Source organism: Enhydra lutris, unplaced genomic scaffold (genome assembly GCF_002288905.1).
Source record: "Enhydra lutris kenyoni isolate GAN:26980312 unplaced genomic scaffold, ASM228890v2 scaffoldscaffold39, whole genome shotgun sequence".
Lineage (NCBI taxonomy): Eukaryota > Metazoa > Chordata > Mammalia > Carnivora > Mustelidae > Enhydra > Enhydra lutris.
Window position 1 is genome coordinate 14,462,730 of NW_019154123.1, and position 18,125 is coordinate 14,480,854.

An 18,125-nucleotide genomic window follows, 5' to 3' on the forward strand; every position below is an offset into this window, starting at 1 on the left:
GGAAGAAGAAGAAGAAGAAAGAAAGAAAAAATATAACTATGTGAAGTATTAGATTTGTCAATTAACTTGAATGCAGTGATCATCTCACAATTCATACATACCTGTGTATTTCGTTTTCTTGGCTTATTCTCATTTATATTCTGTATCTTTATCTCCAGTTATACATAAAGACAGAAACACATGTCTACTAGTTTGCACACACATGGATATTTTAATATGTTGATGATGTTATTTTATTTCTCTCACTCAGAGACTGGGTAGGGTTTGAAATAGTGGAGAGTGTGTGGACTTTGTCATCACACTGACTTCTGTTCAAATCTTGGTCCATTTCCTTGAGCAAGTTATTTCTTCTCTCTGATCCTTTTCCTGATATTAAGATAGTGTAACAACACCTCTTTTGTTAGGTTTCTTAGGGATTTGAAATAATGAATATTGAAAAAATGGCTGTCAGAGCTTTGCACCTAGTAGACTGTCAATAATGGAAGTTATGATTATAATCGTTTCTACTCCTATCTCCCCTTTCCAGTTGTTTTCTAGAAGGCAAGATGATTTTTAACTCTGAGTCTGACTTGTAGTTGGTAGGATGATTCATGTGGGAAGGAAGAAACATGCAAATTCTTAAACACTAATGGGTCTGATAGCAATTTTCAAGTGATTACTTGCCAAGGATCTATTTGTACTGTAAAAAAGAAAATTTGAAATTTTCGCTTATGTTTCTTATTTATGTAAAACTGCTTAAATGAATCAAGTAAGTAGGCTGAGTATTATAATCCTGAACCTCTAGTAGGTGTCAGTACACTCTTGCAAGTGAATTTGGCAATGATATGTCTCATAAAGCTACTGTTTATTATCCTGTGTCTGGGGCCACTTCCATCCAAATTGGTTTTTTCATGGTTGAGAGAGACTCCTGGGATATTGATTATTGTGACATTGATCAGTGACCATCTGTCTTAGTACATTCAGGCTGCTCTAACAATATACCGTAGACTGAGTGGTTTCTAAACAACAGAAATTTATTTCTCATGGTTCTGAAGGCTTGAAGTATGAGATCAAGATTCTGGCAGATTTGGTGTCTGTGAAGGCCAGATTCCTGGTTTGTAGACAGTTGGTCATCTTCTTGCTGTGTCCTTACATGGTAGTAGGGGTGAGGGAGTTCTCTGGGGTCTCCTTTATAAAGCCACTAATTTTATTCATGAGCCTCCACTCTCCTGATCTAATCATTTCCCAATACTCCCCCCACCCCAAGACTATTCTGGAGGGACATTCAGTCTATAGCAGCATCCTTCCCAGTGTGAGCTCCAGGTGTCCACATATCAGGGCTATCTTTAGGGCCTGCTTTGCTGGGATTGCTGCTGACTGAGGGAACTAAGCATTATCTTTAGAGAGGTTGGTCCCATCAGGGTTCTCTGTTATCTGGGCAGCTCCATCCTGGAGTAGGTAGGCCTTCCTGAATTTGCTCTGTGCCAATTCTATAGGTCTAGACTTTATTCAGTTAGGGAAAGCTGTAAATCATGTGAGTATCTCATGATTTTATAGACCTGACTGATCTACTTATGATTTTTAAGTACCAAAATTAAAGTAATATGATTTGTCCTACCTACTTTCTTTGTTTAAACTATGAAATATTTTTACCTTTTAACAACAAAGTTAAAAAGTAAGGCCATTGATTTTTACTTAAAATTGTTAATGTAAAAATTGAAAAATGAAACTAGTTTTATTAAAAGATTTGTACTAATGCACTAAATATAAAGCAGTTCATAAACTCAGTAGAACTTAACAGCATCTGGGTTATAGCTTTAGCTGACATATAACTTTATATAAATATAACTCTTCAAAAACAGGATCAGAATAATCCACTTCAAATGCTTTATTTTAAAAACAACCCATTGATTTATAGATGAAACCATTTCATGTCGCTTCTTAAGATAAAAATAAGTTCTACCATTTTATTCTTATCCATGCATATTTGCCTCAACAGGAAGAACACTTACTCCAAAAAAGTTTGGAAAAAGAAATTAGCACCTAAACTCAGGAATTCTCATTTATATCATGAGACATAAACATCGTGATACTACACGCCATTATTTAGTACCTATTTTGAAACTGGATTTTCTTATTTTGCTTTTAAGAGCATGGTGTGGCCTCCATTTCTCCCACTTTTATGTACTCCATTACAGTGAACTTCCAAAATTCTAAGGAAATGTCTTTGGGTTCTATAATGACAGATGATCTCCTTCCCTGCCCTTCTCACTTCCATTTTTTGGTGTTCTCTTTAGTAATGCCACAGGCTTTTAAAAATGTATCATTATAAAATGATTCTTATTGAACCCTGACTGTCCCAAATACAGTTTTTGCCTTTGGAATTTTTCAAACTATTGGGCCAAATGTTTTCATTGATGGGTGAAATATTAGGTATAAATGGCCCATTTGTGTCATTATCTAGCAGCATTTCCTTAAAGTGTGGCCTATGGGCTACCTGTCCCAGAGTCACTTAGAATGCTTGTTTAAAATTACGGATTCTGACAGCCATTGCAGTACACTGAACTCCATATAGGCAGTGCTGGGGTGAGTGAGAGCCAGGTGGGCATGGGGCGCCTCTGTGCCTCACTGAAGAAAATAACTAAACATGGGTAGAAGAGATCCTAAGAAGTTGAGAGACTAAATGTCATCATATGCATTCTTTATGCAAACTTTCTGAAAGGAGCTCGAGATGAAGCACCCAGATGCTTGAGTCAGTTTCTCAGATGTGTATAAGAAGTACTCAGAGAGGTGGAGGGCCATGTCTGCTAAAGAGAAAGGAAAATTTGAAGACATGACAAAGGTGGACAAGGCCCATTATGAAAGACAAATGAAAACTTACATCCCCCTTAAAGGGGAAACAGAAAAAGAAGTTCAAGGATCCCAGTGCACCCAACAGGTCTCCTTTGGCCTTTTTCTTATTTTGTTCTGAGTATTGGCCCAGAATCAAAGGAGTTTTGTTCTGAGTGTCACCCCCAAATCAAAGGAGAACGTCTCGGCCTATCCATAGGTGACGTTGCAAAGAAACTGGGAAGGATGTGGAAAAACACTGCTGCAGATGACAAGCAGCCTCATGAAAAGAAAGCCTCTCAGCTGAAAGAAAACTATGAAAAGGAGATTTCTGCATACCATGCTCAAGGAAAGCCCAGTGTGGCAAAAATGGTGTCATCAAGGCCGCAAAAAGCAAGAAAAAGAAAAAAGACAAGGAAGATGAGGAAGAGGAGGAAGAAGAGGAGGAGGAGGAGGAAGAATATGATGATGAATAAGTTGGTGTTGGCACAGTTTTTTTTCCTTGTCTATAAATCATGTAACGCTCCCTGTATACAACTCACTCCTTTTAAAGAAAAAAATTGAAATGTAAGACTGGGTAAGATTTGTTTTTAAATTGTACATCTGCACAGTGGGGTTTTTGTTTTTGTTTTAGTTTTTTTTGTTGTTGTTTGCTTGTTTTTGTACAGTTACACATTCCAGAATGTCTTTCGATAGCCTTGTCATGGTGGTCTTTCTGTGGCCACTAACCTTGCCTGGTATAGTGTGGACGTGGGAAATTGGCATAGAGATTTAAAGCAGGTTCTGGTTGGTGCGCAGCACAAATTAGTTATATATGGAGATGGTAGTTTTTCTTTTCTTTCCTTTTTAAGATCTTATTCTATTTTATTTTATTTTTTTAAAGATTTTATTTATTTATTTGACAGAGAAAGAGATCACAAGCAGGCAGGGAGGCAGGCAGAGAGGAGGAAGCAAGCTCTCCGCAGAGCAGAGAGCCGGATGCGGGGCTCTATCCCAGGATGCTGGGATCATGACCTGAGCCGGAGGCAGAGGCTTTAACCCACTGAGCCACCCAGGCGCCCCAGGATTTTATTTTTTTAAGTAATCTCTACCCCCAACATACGGCTTGAACTCACAACCTTAAGATCCAGAATTGCTTCTACCTGCTGAGCCAGTTGGGCATTCCCAGGGATGACAGTTTACTCATCTTCAGTTGTCTCTGATGCAGCTTCTACGAAATCACCGCTGCCCTGTTAACCACAGAGTTACCACTCTGTAACTGCAAGGAAAAAAAAGTTCCAACTGTTTTGTTAACATACTGAATGCTTCTAAGTAAGTACCACTTGTTTTAATAAAAAATTTTTTAAAAATATAGATCCCATTGTCCTCTCCAGACTTCCTGAACCAGAGTCTCTGTTGATGTGGTGCAGGAGTATGCCTTTTAGACAAGTAACATGGATGATTCTGATGCCTGCTGACATTTGAGATCCCCTGGAAGGATGTATTAGAAGCTTGTTTAAAGGTGACAAAGAGTGTAACAGAACAGCATTTTAAGATGTCAACCAAGAGAATAAATAAGGGGCAGCTTTTTTATTTTAAAATGAAGTGGAGCAGAACAATTTTTCAAGCTTCTTCCAGCCCTAAAATCCTGAGATTATTTTGTCCTTTGTGTACACTCTGAATGTTGCCTACACAAAGGCCTCTGAGAATGCTCTACTTTAGCCTTTTAAACTGGTTATAAGGGCTTCTGTAGATGACTTAAAAAAAAGCAGCACAGATTAACTTTTTTAATTAAATGCTTTTAGGATTTAAAAGTTTTTAATGGTATCAAAGATAGTGTTTAGAAACTGTATTTGAGTTTTTCTTCATTTCTTCAAGGTCTTGGCATTTCAAAATCAATCTCATGTTGGCTAATTGGGATGGGGGAGGGAGGAGATGCCATTAACCCATCAAATGGTATATTTTGGGTAACAGATTTTCAAAACTTCAGAAGTTAACATCAAAGCCTTATTTACAACTTTCAAGGGGTGATATTAGTGAAAGAAAGCATTTTCTATGAAAAATATAGACTTAGGGCCACATTAATAATGGTTTAAGTAAAAGTCAGTATTCTTCACTAAAGGTTTTTTTTTTAATAACCCTTTTTCAAAGATTTTATCTATTTATTTGATAGAGAAAGAGAGATCACAAGTAGGCAGAGAGGCAGGCAGAGAGAGAGGGGGAAGCAGGCTCCCTGCCGAGCAGAGAACCCGATGCGGGGCTCGATCCCAGGACCCTGAGATCATGACCTGAGCTGAAGGCAGAGGCTTAACCCACTGAGCCACTCAGGGCCTCTAAAGTTTTTGTTTTTTAAGATTTTATTTATTTTTGAGAGAGAGCACAGATGAAGGGGCAGAGGGAGAAACAGACACCCTGCTGAGCAGGGAACCTGATGTGGGGCTCATCCCAGGACCCTGGGATCATGACCTGAGCCAAAGACAGACACTTAACTGAGCCACCCAGGCACCCATCACTAAAGTTTTTTTTTTAGCAATAAGTGTCATCATTAAATATTTCTCAAAGACAAAATTAAGAAAAAAATGAGCGCATAGATATTACAATAAGAACTTAAACTGAGGTATGACATTTTATCAAAAACATTTGATTTTTACATGGAAGATGGCTTAGAGAGTCATAAATGCTTCTCATACTGCTGAGTTAAAATCAGACTGCTTCACACAAAAAATTGTATTTCTTTTGTTGTTATATAAAAGCATAATTTGTTATCTTAATCTGTGAGTGTCTTGATTACCTAATTTAAATCCTAAGAAAATAATCTACAGAGAATTTATTAAGAACATACATAGGAATGTTCATACAAAGAAAATACAAAGGAAATACTTTTTTTAGAGATAAATGTTCAACATGAAAATTGCAGGGGCAGTAACTTGAGGAAGATGAGACCCAGCTCTCTGATTAACCTTTCGGCTATCTTGTCAAGTAAACACATTCCTTGCTTAATATTAGGAACTGGTTCATTTCTCCTTATAGTTCTGTTCAGAGCGCAAGAGGCAATTTGTGTAATCTCCTTTTGACATGTCACTTTGAGGCCCTGTTGACCCTGTTGACCCTATTGAAGAACCTGTTCTTTTTTTCAATAATCTAGATATATATTTATTTAGTCATGGGAAATTGTGTGCATACTTACTATCAATGCAGGAAACAGGTAAGCAAGTTCTGGTCACCACTTGGGAGAGCATTAGGAGGGAATTGTCAGACTAACACTAAATGTCACCCAGGGAGTATGCTCCCATTATGGCAAGATAACTCACAGAGAACATAATTCTGCTCACTCTCAAAGAAAACTATACCAAAGCTAATACAAATATGTAAAATTCATATTTCTATAATTTGTTGGGGATAAATTCTTGAAAAGAATGCTATTTTAATAAACAAATTTGTCCAAATTTAGTGTTATTACACTAAATTGGGGAATGCAAAAAGCTGTTTTCATAGGGACAACTGTACTTATGTGTGACCTTTCTAAAGTAAGAAACATTAGTTTGAAGCAGACTGCTTCATTGATATTTCTATAAGTTTTTTCTTTTTTCCTTCTTTTTCTTCTTTTCCTCTTCTTTCCCTCCTGCCTCCCTCCCTCCCTTCCTTCCTTCCTTCTTCCCTCCCTCCATCCATTTATCTGTCCATCCATACATCTCATCTGAAGCTATTCAGGAAGGACACAGCAACATGTATATAATTACTTTTCTGACAGTGGGGATATTTTATCATATTCAGAAAATCTAAATGTAATATTGAAAGGATATCTGGTTTGTTTTTTTATTTTGTTTTGTTTTAAAATTTGTGTGCGTGTATGTGTGTGTGAGAGGGAGGAAGGTCCTCTTGGATAGAAGAGAAAACCTGGATTGGAAAAATATATACACGTATAGCTTACCTTTTATCAGAAGGGCTTTTGTGTCTACTTCACAGTATATTGTCAAAAATTGTTTTGTGCAATTTATAGAAACATTGTGATGTATAGCTTGTATGAGCCGATAGAACCTTGATAAACTCTAGGATCAAAAAGAGGGGAGGGCTCTAAATGTAGGTTTGGAGAATGAGAAGAAAATGATAGTCTTTTTGACAATGAGTCAAATATTTGATTCACTGTATTTTTGAGTTCCATCAAGCTTTGATCTCCTTTGCCCAGAAAATACAGCAGCAAACTGAATGTGAGTGAGGGTGCAATTTGAAGGTTTGCTATGCCATTTTTGACTTGTCATGCCCTTGTGGAAGGTTAGAATGTGCAAGGCAAATATTTGCATATTGCACTGAGAGGAAATAAAAAATGCATTACAAGTGAGTAAGTTGGTTGACCTAATGTTTAATTAGAAGTAGTTTCCCTTTGATTGTTTCATTGCCTATAAATGTTTCTCCTTTTCATTTAACAAGGAAAATTCTGTCAGGAAGTCTGTAAGTAGCTTAATGTTTGGCTGTTATGTTCCTTAGGGATGTGGCTTAGTACTTCTCTTCTCTCATGGGGTTGTGTTGTTGGCATCCCATAAAGACTAAAAACACTTGCATTTCACTCATTTTTTTCTTCAGAGGCACACTTCTGGAATCGCATTTACTTGTCCGGTGTTTAAGGTAAAGGGGATCAGGTATAGTGCTTCTCAAGAGAATTTAACATTTTGCATACTCATTTCTATGGTAGGTGAAATACATTAATATAAGCATAATCAGAAGGGGTCTTATCAGACACTGTCAGGCAATTTTAGATGTTTGTCATTGTGCTCATGATTCATTTTTGGCACCAAGTATTACTCTATTATCGGTGAGTGGGAGGACAGACTGACTAAATGTTTAAATGATGTGTTTGGAACCCACATAAATCAACCATTGCTGTATTTTTCTGTATGGGAATTCTGTATGTATGGGAATTTTTCTGTAGTTAAATAGACAAAAAGAAAGTTAAGTCATCCCAAGACACACGTTAGTCTGGACATGCCAAACTGAAAAGAATCAAATTCGAGCAGCCAGTGCCATATTTATAATGTAAGGACTGATATAGTTTCACCAGAACATCGTCACATTATATTAAATTAATATCATTTATTTGAGTCTAACTGGATTTATATTTTTACTTTGTATATATGTTAGGCTTCTATAGTTATATAAAATTTTAAGTATAAGGAAAGTCATTCTTAGTTTCATGTAGGTACATGTAAATATGTGATATAATATAATGTAACGAAAATAAATTTTAGGTAATATTTAAGTAATGTAATAAAAATAACACCCTTTAGAAGAGTTTTTGACCTTGAATGATGTCAAAGATTAACACAGTGGGCATTACTTAAAATGGTGAAGACAGAGTTTATTCGGTAACTGCCCGTCGGGGATAGAGCTGAGCTCTTTCTGGTTGGGCGTGTAGTCTGATAAGTCCGATAAGTGCATAGGGGACTGGACCATGAAAAGGGAGACTGGAAGAAGGGGGAAAATGGTGGGGGCCTGAGCAGAGTCAGGGAAGAGAAAAATTACAGAAAGCAGGAAAGGGGTTGGTTCATGTGTGCCTGGGCTAGCTAACTGGCATTAATTCAAGTTAGGCCCCTACACTTCCACAGACACCAGGACAGAGGTGTGGGCTGCAACAAATAATAAATGCTTGTGGCAGCCATAAGTCTTCTCAGGCAGACACTTTAAGGGATGCTAGTGTCACCCTAGGGATGTGGCCTTGAGTTATTAGAAGTGTGCTCAAGTCTTTATCACCCAAGTTCGAGGCCTATTTGAGAAGAGGGCTCAGAGGAGCCTGGCTAGAGTTTGGTCAAGGAGAGACTATAAGTCCCAGAGTGCAGTACATTCTCACTTTCTTGTGATAAACAGTCACTGCTGTATGTTAACTGATGTAGAAAGAACTTGATTTTAAAATCGTAACTGAAAGAAAAATATGAAAAATTATGCTGTTGTGTTTCAGGGCCACGATCTGGACTGTAAAATTCAGGAGTATAAGGAAGCCGGCAAAACCTTTCCGGAAAGTCAAATAATAGAATGGTTTATCCAGCTGTTACTAGGAGTTGACTACATGCATGAAAGGTATGTGCATTTGTTACTGATAGACATGATTTTGACAGTCATGTCTGAACTTGAAAAATGAATTTCTGGGAGTGGAACTGAAAGGAAGCAAGTCCAAAGGTAAATGACTATAGTTAAACAGCTACACAGTATGCTTTTCCATGAGGAAACTGTTGAATGATTCAGTATAGAAGATTTACTTGAATAGGCATTTTTTGTTGTTCTAGAAATCAAGTTGGCCTTGAATACAAGACAGAAACTTGTATTAAACACATTTTTTCATATATCTGATCATATCCTATGATTATAAGCAATTCTCAGATACCTTTTGCATGCTATGAATTTATTATATCTTTCAACAGACTTGAGCTATTAATACCTAGCATGCTCTAAATGAATTTCATGGAATGAATTTAGAATGGGTCAGTGTCACATCCCAGCAGAAGCTAAGTAATTGAGGCAGAAGATACTCTTGGGCCTCAGAGAAACAGTCAGACCAAAAGTCAGTCTTGACATGAAATATGTGATACAGAAGGTCAAAGTATGTTTTATGAGTTCAGTTGTCTGTAATTTGCAATTATAATCTCTGCCTTAAACATGTATTTAAAAACTTTTAATTGTATTTTCCATAGGTCAAAAGTAATAATTTTTGGATGTTTTAGAGACCCGTAACATGGTATGACCACATTTGAAAAGATATACAGAGACAAAAGTAGATACTATGAGATGCCCATAATAGATCTTTCAGTTTAGGATTGTGTACAACATTGTTCTTGAACAAGGGTTGAAATTTAGAGAGTACATCAAGGTGTGGCTATCCATGGATGTCAGATAGCTCAAATGTGTTGCCTGTTTTTCCTGAGTGCATAAAAAGTAACTAGATGATACTGAGCTTTGCCATGTATCTTCTAAGCACATGCTGGATGATACAGATAGGCTCTAATTTTTTGACAATTCATAGCAATCTAAGAAACAGTGATAAAAGAATAACAAATAATCTTTTAATATACTACACAAAGCTGCTAAATGTAGGATATATGTGTATACAGCTATATTGGAATTTATTTTCTTTCCTTTACTATTTTATGGCATGTTTGTTAGCTAATACACAAAGAAATGTAAATATGTATATGTCACATATGTATATATCACCTTCACATATAAAGGTGACAAGTTCTGTGTTCTATGTCAAATATATAAAACTGAAATCTAGTTGATTTAGGAACCCAAACATTTGCAATAAACGTGGTGTGTTCAATAGTTCAAGTAAATGAGTTTAATAAAATCCTTCAAAGAGAGGATTAGAATATTTTTTTTAATCCTTCAGCATTTTAAGAAAGTCATTAAATAGGGCTAAATGTTTGGATATTTGTGTATCTGTGTTCTTGAAATACTCTCCTTTGTGATTCAGGTGCTTATTTATTATATTATTAGAACCAATTATTGTAAAGGTTTTCTGTTTAGACAGAGAAATTTCAATTTTATACCTAAGTTCATTTATTCATTTATTAATTAGAGATAATTAAAAATAAGGCCTAATCTTCAAGAGCTGTTAGTAAACTAGCAGAGATAAAACATGTACCCAAGGGGCACTTGGAAGGTTCAGTGGGTTAAGTCTCTGCCTTCAGCTTAGGTCACGATCTCAGGGTTCTGGGATCGAGCCCCACGTCAGGCTCTCTGCTCAGCGGAGAGCCTGCTTCCCCTTATCTCTCTGCCTGCCTCTCTGCCTACTTGTGGTGATCTTTCTCTCTGTCAAATAAATAAGTAAAATCTAAAAAAAAAAAAAAAAAAAAAAGTACCCAAATAACTATAACCCTATAGCCTGGTGGCTATACCAGCTGCAGAGTTTCTGCTACATATTTTATAGCCCTGGGCAAGCTGCTTAGCCTCTCTGAACCTTTGTTTTCTCATCTATAAAATAGGGATAATAATAGGACTCTCCCTTCCTTCTTATAGGACTATAGGGAATATGCATTGAGATGTTATACATTTAAAAAGTTTGCAATCTGTTAAGTGCTCTCTAAGCGTTGTTGTTTGTGGTTGTAACTTAATGTAGAAATGAAAGCATAGCCACCAGAAGGGCAAATGAAACAAAACAAAAACAAAAAACCCCTCTGATAATAATAGTGCTGATAAGGATGTGGAGCTACTGAAAGTTAACATTGCTGGTATAATCGCTTTAGAAAAACATTTCCAAACCTAACATTCAAATACCCTGTGACCTAGTAATTCTTTTCCTGAGATGAAAAATGAGTACCTGTCTCTAGCAAGAGACATGCACAAAATTCTGTAGCAGCGTTATTTGTAATAGCAAAAACACTGAGAATTGTCCATTTAGAAAGAATGGTTAAATAAATTGTGGAATAGTCTTACAATGGAATACTACTCTGCAGTAAAAGAAGAACATATAACTGATATGCCTGACTGGATGAATCTCAGAGACATGGTGGGTGAAAGAAGCCAGATGCAAAAGAGTACATACTGTGTGATTCCATTTACATCAAATTCAAAAACAGGCAAAACTAATCTGAGATTAACCCAATCTCAGAAGAGAGATTAACCTTTGAAGGGGATTTTGACTGGAAGGGGGCACAAAGAATCTTCTGGGATGCTGGAAGTGTTCTATATCTTGACCCAAGTGGATGATTACAAAGGTGATAAATTCATCAAACTTAAGATTTATGTATTTTAATGTAAATTATACCTCAATTTTTAAAAAAGTGACCAAAACACCAAGAAAAGTATACTTTAAGTGCTAGAGATCAGAAGAGGGAGATCAGAAAAGGGATAATAATGCTACATGGGAAAATCAATGAAGGTCTTGGATGAAATGACATTAGACCCAATGTAGGTTTTGAATAAGGTGAAAGATGAGTCTGAGCTTTCCAGGATTAAGGAACAGAGTTAGCAAAGGCACAGGACTAAGAAATCATGGTACTTTCAGAGTGAATGATGAGTAGTTCAGTTGGAATGGCTCTTGGGGTACATGAATGAAGTTGTGAGGTAAGGTAGGTTGACATCAAGTTATAGATGGCTTTATTTTGTTATAAAGTTAATAATGTCACAGAAACATTTTGAGTGGAACTATGATCAGAGCTTCAGGAAGACTGGTGATAAATTATAGAGGGGAGAGAGGGGAACTCAGAATATCAGTCTGAAACCTTTTATATCTATGCATGAGGTTGTAGGACCTGAAACGATATGATAATAGTGGGCAGGACATGGAAGGATCACAGTTAACTTGATAAGTTCAAATGAGAGTTGAAATTACATGGATATATGGGATGTGATAAGAGAAGGTCAAGGATGAACCCAAGTTTCATCACCCAAGGGTGAGTGAGAAATTGGAAAGATAGATGTGAAGCAATGGTGCTGAGTTTAATGGTGAATATCCTGGTTGAAATATGGAAAAAGAATGAGACAGGGAAAGAGGGAGAGAGAGGGGAAGAGAGGCAAGGTGAGGGAGGGAGAGAGGGAAGGAAAGCAAAAAGAAGGGAGGGAGGAAGAAGGAAGTTACTTAATTACAAGTGAGGCCCTAGATACTGGGAAAACACCAAAACTTGTTTGTTTGAATTCCTCCAATATCAGAACCTGGAAACAAAAACTGGGGGTTGTAAGAAGTTTATCTAGGAGGTGATTTCATGAAACAGAAACCAGTGAGTGGGGAGAGTGAGTGAGATGGGGAAGTGAGAAAAACCATACAGGCCATATTATTGAGCTGGTTGCTGCTGTGGGAAGAGGGATATAGAGGCAACATTCTTCTATATGTTTTGGGTTTGGGGATCCTCTTTTTGCATTCTTTCAGAGCTTTTATGAAAATTCTTGTCCATATATAACTATTCTCTAGCACTATTATGAATTTCCTCTTCAAAAACTCCTCATATTTCATGGAGTTTTGGGTGGAAAGAGGAGGTAGTTATCACTATCTTGATCAATTCTCTAGACTATGTTTTTGTGAGGTTTTTTTGAATGTAATTGACACACAATGTTACATTAGTTTCAGGCATACAACATAATGATTCTACAAGCTTATGCATTATACTCTGTTCACCACAAGCAATCTCCAGAATAGTTTTTAAAAGGAAAAATGCTATATGTTATTCTTGATCATAAATATGTCATCTACTTTTCACTTCTGTTGGTTTTCAGTATTTAATTTGTATAGGTCTAAATATGTCTCCTATAGAAAATAAACTATCTCCTAGACAACATAAGAGAAATGGATCAATTCCTAGAAACCTATAACCTGCCAAAACAGAAGCAGGAAGAAATAGAAAATTTGAACAGACCAATTAACTACAAAGAAATTGAATCAGTAATTTAAAAACTCTTAACAAACAAAAGTCCAGGACCAGATAGCTTCACAGGTGAGTTTTACCAAACATTTAAAGAAGAGTTAATACCTATTCTTCTCAAACTTTTCCAAAAAAATGAAGGAAAATTTCCAAATTCATTCTGTTAGGCCAACATTATCCTGATACCAAAACCATATAAAGACATAACAAAAAAAAGACAACTACAGGCCAATATCTCTGATGAACATAGATGCAAAAATTTTCAGCAAAATATTAGCAGACTGAATCCAACATTACATTAAAAAAAATCACTCAACACGATCAAGTGGGATTTATTCCTGGGTTGCAGTGGTGGTTCAGTATTCTCAGATCAGTCAACGTGATACATCACATCAATAAGAGAAAAAAGAGGGGCGCCTGGGTGGCTCAGTGGGTTGGGCCTCTGCCTTTGGCTTGAGTCGTGGTCTCGGGGTTCCTGGGATTGAGTCCCACATCGGGCTCTCTGCTTGGCGAGGGGCCTGCTTCCTCCTCTCTCTCTCTGCCTGCCTCTCTGCCTACTTGTGATCTCTGTCTGTCAAATAAATAAATGAAATCTTTAAAAAAATAAGAGAAAGAATAAAAACCATATGATCATTTCAATAGAGGCAGAAAAGGCATTGGACAAAGAACAACATCGATTCATGATAAAAACCCTTAATAAAGTAGGTTTAGAGGGAATATACCTCAGTGTAATAAAGACCTTATATGAAACACCAACATCATACTCAATGGTGAAAAACTGAGAGCTTTTCCCCTAAGGTCATGAACAAGACAAGGATGTCCACTCTCACCACTTTTTTAAAAAAGATTTTATTTATTTATTTGAGAGAGAGAGAGCATGAGTATGAGTAGGGGCGGGGGCAGAGAAAGAGAATCTCAAGCAGACTCCATGCTGAGCACGGAGCCTGAGGCTCCACCCCTGATCTCATGACACTGAGATCATGACCTGAGCTGAAACCAAGAGTCGGACACTTAACTGAGCCACCCAGGCAGCCCCCCCCCCACTTCACCACTTTTACATAACATAGTACTGGAAGTCCTAGCCACAGCAATCAGACAACAAAAAGAAATAAAGGACAACCAAATTGGTAAGGAAGAAGTAAAACTTTCACTATTTGCAAATGGCATGATACTATAATTAGAAAACCCCAAAGACTCCACTAAAACACTACTAAAACTGATAAATGAATTCAGTGAAGTCAAGGATATAAAATCAATGTACAGGAATCTGTTGCATTTCTATATACCAGTAATGAAGCAATAGAAAGAGAAATTAAGAAAGCAATCCCATTTACAGTTGTACCCAAAATAAGATACCTAGGAATAAACCTAACCAAAGAGGTGGAAGACCAGTGCTCTGAAAACTATAAAACACTGATAAAAGAAATTGAAGAAAACACAAAGAAATGGAAAGACATTCCACGCTCATGGGTTGGAAGAACAAATATTGTTAAAAGGTCTGTGTTGTTCGATGCAATCTACACATCTAACATAATACCTATCAAAATACCAACAACATTTTTCCACAGAACCACAACAAACAATGCTAAATTTGTATGGAACCATAGAAGACCCCAAATAGCCAGAACAATCTTGAAAAACAAAGCTGGAGGTATCACAGACTCCAATTTATATTACAAAGCTGTAGTAATCAAAACAATATGTTACTGACACAAACACAGATCAATAGTACAAAATAGAAAGCCCAGAAATAAACCCACAATTATATGGTCAGTTAATCTCTGACAAAGGAGGAAAGAATATCCAATGGGAGAAAGACAGTCTCTTCAACAAATGGTGTTGGGAAAACTAGACAGTGACATGCAAAGGAATGAAGCTGGACCACTTTCCTCATCATACACAAAAATAAACTCAACATGGATTAAGGACCTAAATGTGAGACCTGAAACCATAAAAATCCTAGAAGAAAGCACAGGCAGTAATTTTTCTGACATCAGCTCTAACATCTTTCTAGCTATGTCTCCTGAGGCAAGGGATATAAAAGCAAAAATAAACTATTGGGATACTGCAAAATAAAAAGCTTCTGCCAACAACACTAAAAGGCAACCTATGGAATGGGAAAACATATTTGCCTATGACATATCTGATAAAGGGTCAGTATCCAAAATATATAAAGAGTTTATACAACTCAACACTCCAAAAACAAATAATCTAATTAAAAAATGAACATAAGACATGGACAGATACTTCTCCAAAGACAGACATACAGGTGGCCAACAGAGACATGAAAAGATGCTCAATATCATTCATCATCAGAGAAATGCAGATCAAACCCACTGTGAGATATCACCTTATACCTGTCAGAATGGTTAAAATCAAAAACATAAGAAAAAATAAGTGTTGATGAGGATGTGGGGGAAAAGAAACCCTTATGCACTGTTGGTGGGAATGCAAACTGGTACAACTACTATGGAAGACAGTGTGGAGGTTCCTCAAAAAATTAAAAATAGAACTACCCTATGATCCAGTAATCGCACTATTGAGTATTTACCCAGAGAATACAAAAATGCTAATTTGAAGGGATACATGTATCTCTATGTTTATTGCAGCATTATTTACAGTAGCCAAGTTATGGAAGCAACCTAAGTATCTATTGATAGATGAATGGATAAAGAAGAAGTGGTGTGTGTGTGTGTGTGTGTGTATGTGTGTGTGTGTGTTTATACACAGTGGAATATTATTCAGCCATAAAAAGAATTAAAATCTTGCCACTTGCAACCACATGGATGGGTCTAGAGAGTATAATGCTAATGAAATAAGCCAGTGAGAAAAAGACAAATACCGTATGATTTCACTCATATGTGGAATTTAAGAAACTAAACAAAGGAGCAAAGGTTAAAAAAGACAGAGAGTGACAAACCAAGAAACGGATTCTTAACTATAGAGAGCACTATTTTTTAATTTTTTTGAGGAATCTCCACACTGTTTTCCAAAGTGGCTGCACCAACTTGCATTCCCACCAACAGTGTAAGAGGGTTCCCCTTTCTCCACATCCTCTCCAACACTTATTTACTGTCTTGTTAGTTTTGGCCATTCTAACTGGTGTAAACTGGTATCTCAATATGGTTTTGATTTGAATTTCTGTGATGGCTAATGATGATGAACATTTTCTCTTGTGTCTGTTAGCCATTTGTAAGTCTTCTTTGGAGAAGTGTCGGTTCACGTCTTCTGACCATTTTTTGACATGGTTATCTGCTTTTTGGGTGTTGAGTTTGAGGAGTTCTTTATAGATCTTGGATATCAGCCCTTTGTCTGTAGTGTCATTTGTCAATATCTTCTCCCATTCCATGGGTTGCCTCTTTGTTTTGTTGACTCCTTTGCTGTGCAGAAGCTTTTGATCTTGATGAAGTCCCAAAAGTTCATTTTCACTTTTGTTTCCTTTACCTTTGGAGACATGTCTTGAACGAAGTTGCTGTGGCCGATGTCAAAGAAGTTACTGCTTATGTTTTCCTCTAGGATTTTGGTAGATTCCTGCCTCACGTTGAGGTCTTTCATCCATCTTGAGTTTTTCTTTGTGTATGGTGTAAGAGAATGGTTGAGTTTCATTCTTCTATACATAGTTGTCCAGTTTTTCTAGCACCATTTATTGAAGAGGACTATCTTTTTTCCACTGCTATTTGGCCATAGAGTTGAGGGTGCATATCTGGGCTCTCTACTCTGATCCATTTGTCTATGTGTCTGTTTTTGTGCCAGCAGCATGCTGTCTTGGTGATCACAGTTTTCTAGTAAAGCTTGAAATCAGGTAACATGACGCCCCAGCTTTGTTTTTCTTTTTCAACATTTCCTTAGTGATTTGGGGTTTTTCTGCTTCCATAAACTGATGATTACCAGAGGGGAGGTGGTGGGTGGGGCGTGGATGAAATAGATGATAGGAATTAAGAGTGCACTTACTTTGATGAGCACTGAGTAATACAAGGAATTGTTTATGTATATATACAATATATACTATATTGTATACCTTAATTGAATACTATATGTTAACTATACTGGAATTAAAATTTTAAAAAATAATTAAAAAATAAAGAAACTGTCTTAATTATCTGTTCTTAAGCAATTCAAATCCAAAAGAATGATTCTCTTAACATATAGCATAGACATATAGAAATAATGATGTATAAAGCTAAAAATATTTGGTTTACTAAAAGCTACCTTGAGAACAAGATGCTAAAACTCTTCCTGCTGCAAGAAGTCATGTTGTATGAACAAAAAACTTCAATCTCAGTGGCTTACAATGACGGTTTCTTGCTCATGTCACATGTTGGCTGCTACAGATCAGCTGCGAGTCAGCTCTACCTGTCCTGCCATTCAAGTATCGAAACTGAAGGAACAGCTCCCATGTGGGATATGCTTTTATCATGGCAGAGAGAAAAACAAGAGAGTTAGCAGAAACACTCAATGGCTCTTAAAGGTCCTGCTCAAACATGACAATCGCCCCATCTGCTCACATACTATTGACCAGAGCAAGTCACATGACCAAACCCAATGTCAGAAGAGTAGGGGAGCTTATTCTTCCTGAAGGGAACACTTACTGCAAGTCACAAGAGGTGTGACTATTTGGGAATAGGAGTTTAGCTACCACAATGCTTCATTTAGCTTTCAAATAAAATCTTTCAAACCACAGCCAATATGGACTATAGAATATATTAAAATGTATTTTGAAGAGATTGGAAACAACACATCTGAAGAAGTTAGGTTTTGCTCCTCTGTTGCAAATTATTTTAGTGAAGGTGATGGTTAATTGTGCCAACTTGAGTGGGCCATGGGGTGTCCAGATTAAACATTGCTTCTGGGTGTGTCTGTAAGGGTGTTTCTGATGAGATTAGTATTTGAATCTGAACTGCGTAATGTAGATTCCCGTCTCTAGTGTGGTTGGCCACCATCTAATCTCTTGGAGGCCTGAATCGAACAAAAGGTAGAGGAAGGAGGAATTTGCCC

At 36.9% G+C, this 18,125-nt stretch overlaps 1 protein-coding gene and 1 pseudogene across 2 annotated transcripts in view; both read left to right on the forward strand.

Annotated features, from left to right (window-relative positions):
- The window catches only part of LOC111155059 (NIMA related kinase 11), a 241,177-nt gene that overhangs the window by 49,833 nt on the left and 173,219 nt on the right, over positions 1-18,125 (forward strand). For both annotated transcript variants that reach the window (XM_022515086.1, XM_022515087.1), the window contains one exon: positions 8,738-8,856. In XM_022515086.1, coding sequence (XP_022370794.1) covers positions 8,738-8,856 — 119 coding nt within the window. The remainder of the gene's footprint in view (positions 1-8,737; positions 8,857-18,125) is intronic.
- LOC111155060 lies at positions 2,627-3,284 on the forward strand (annotated as a pseudogene).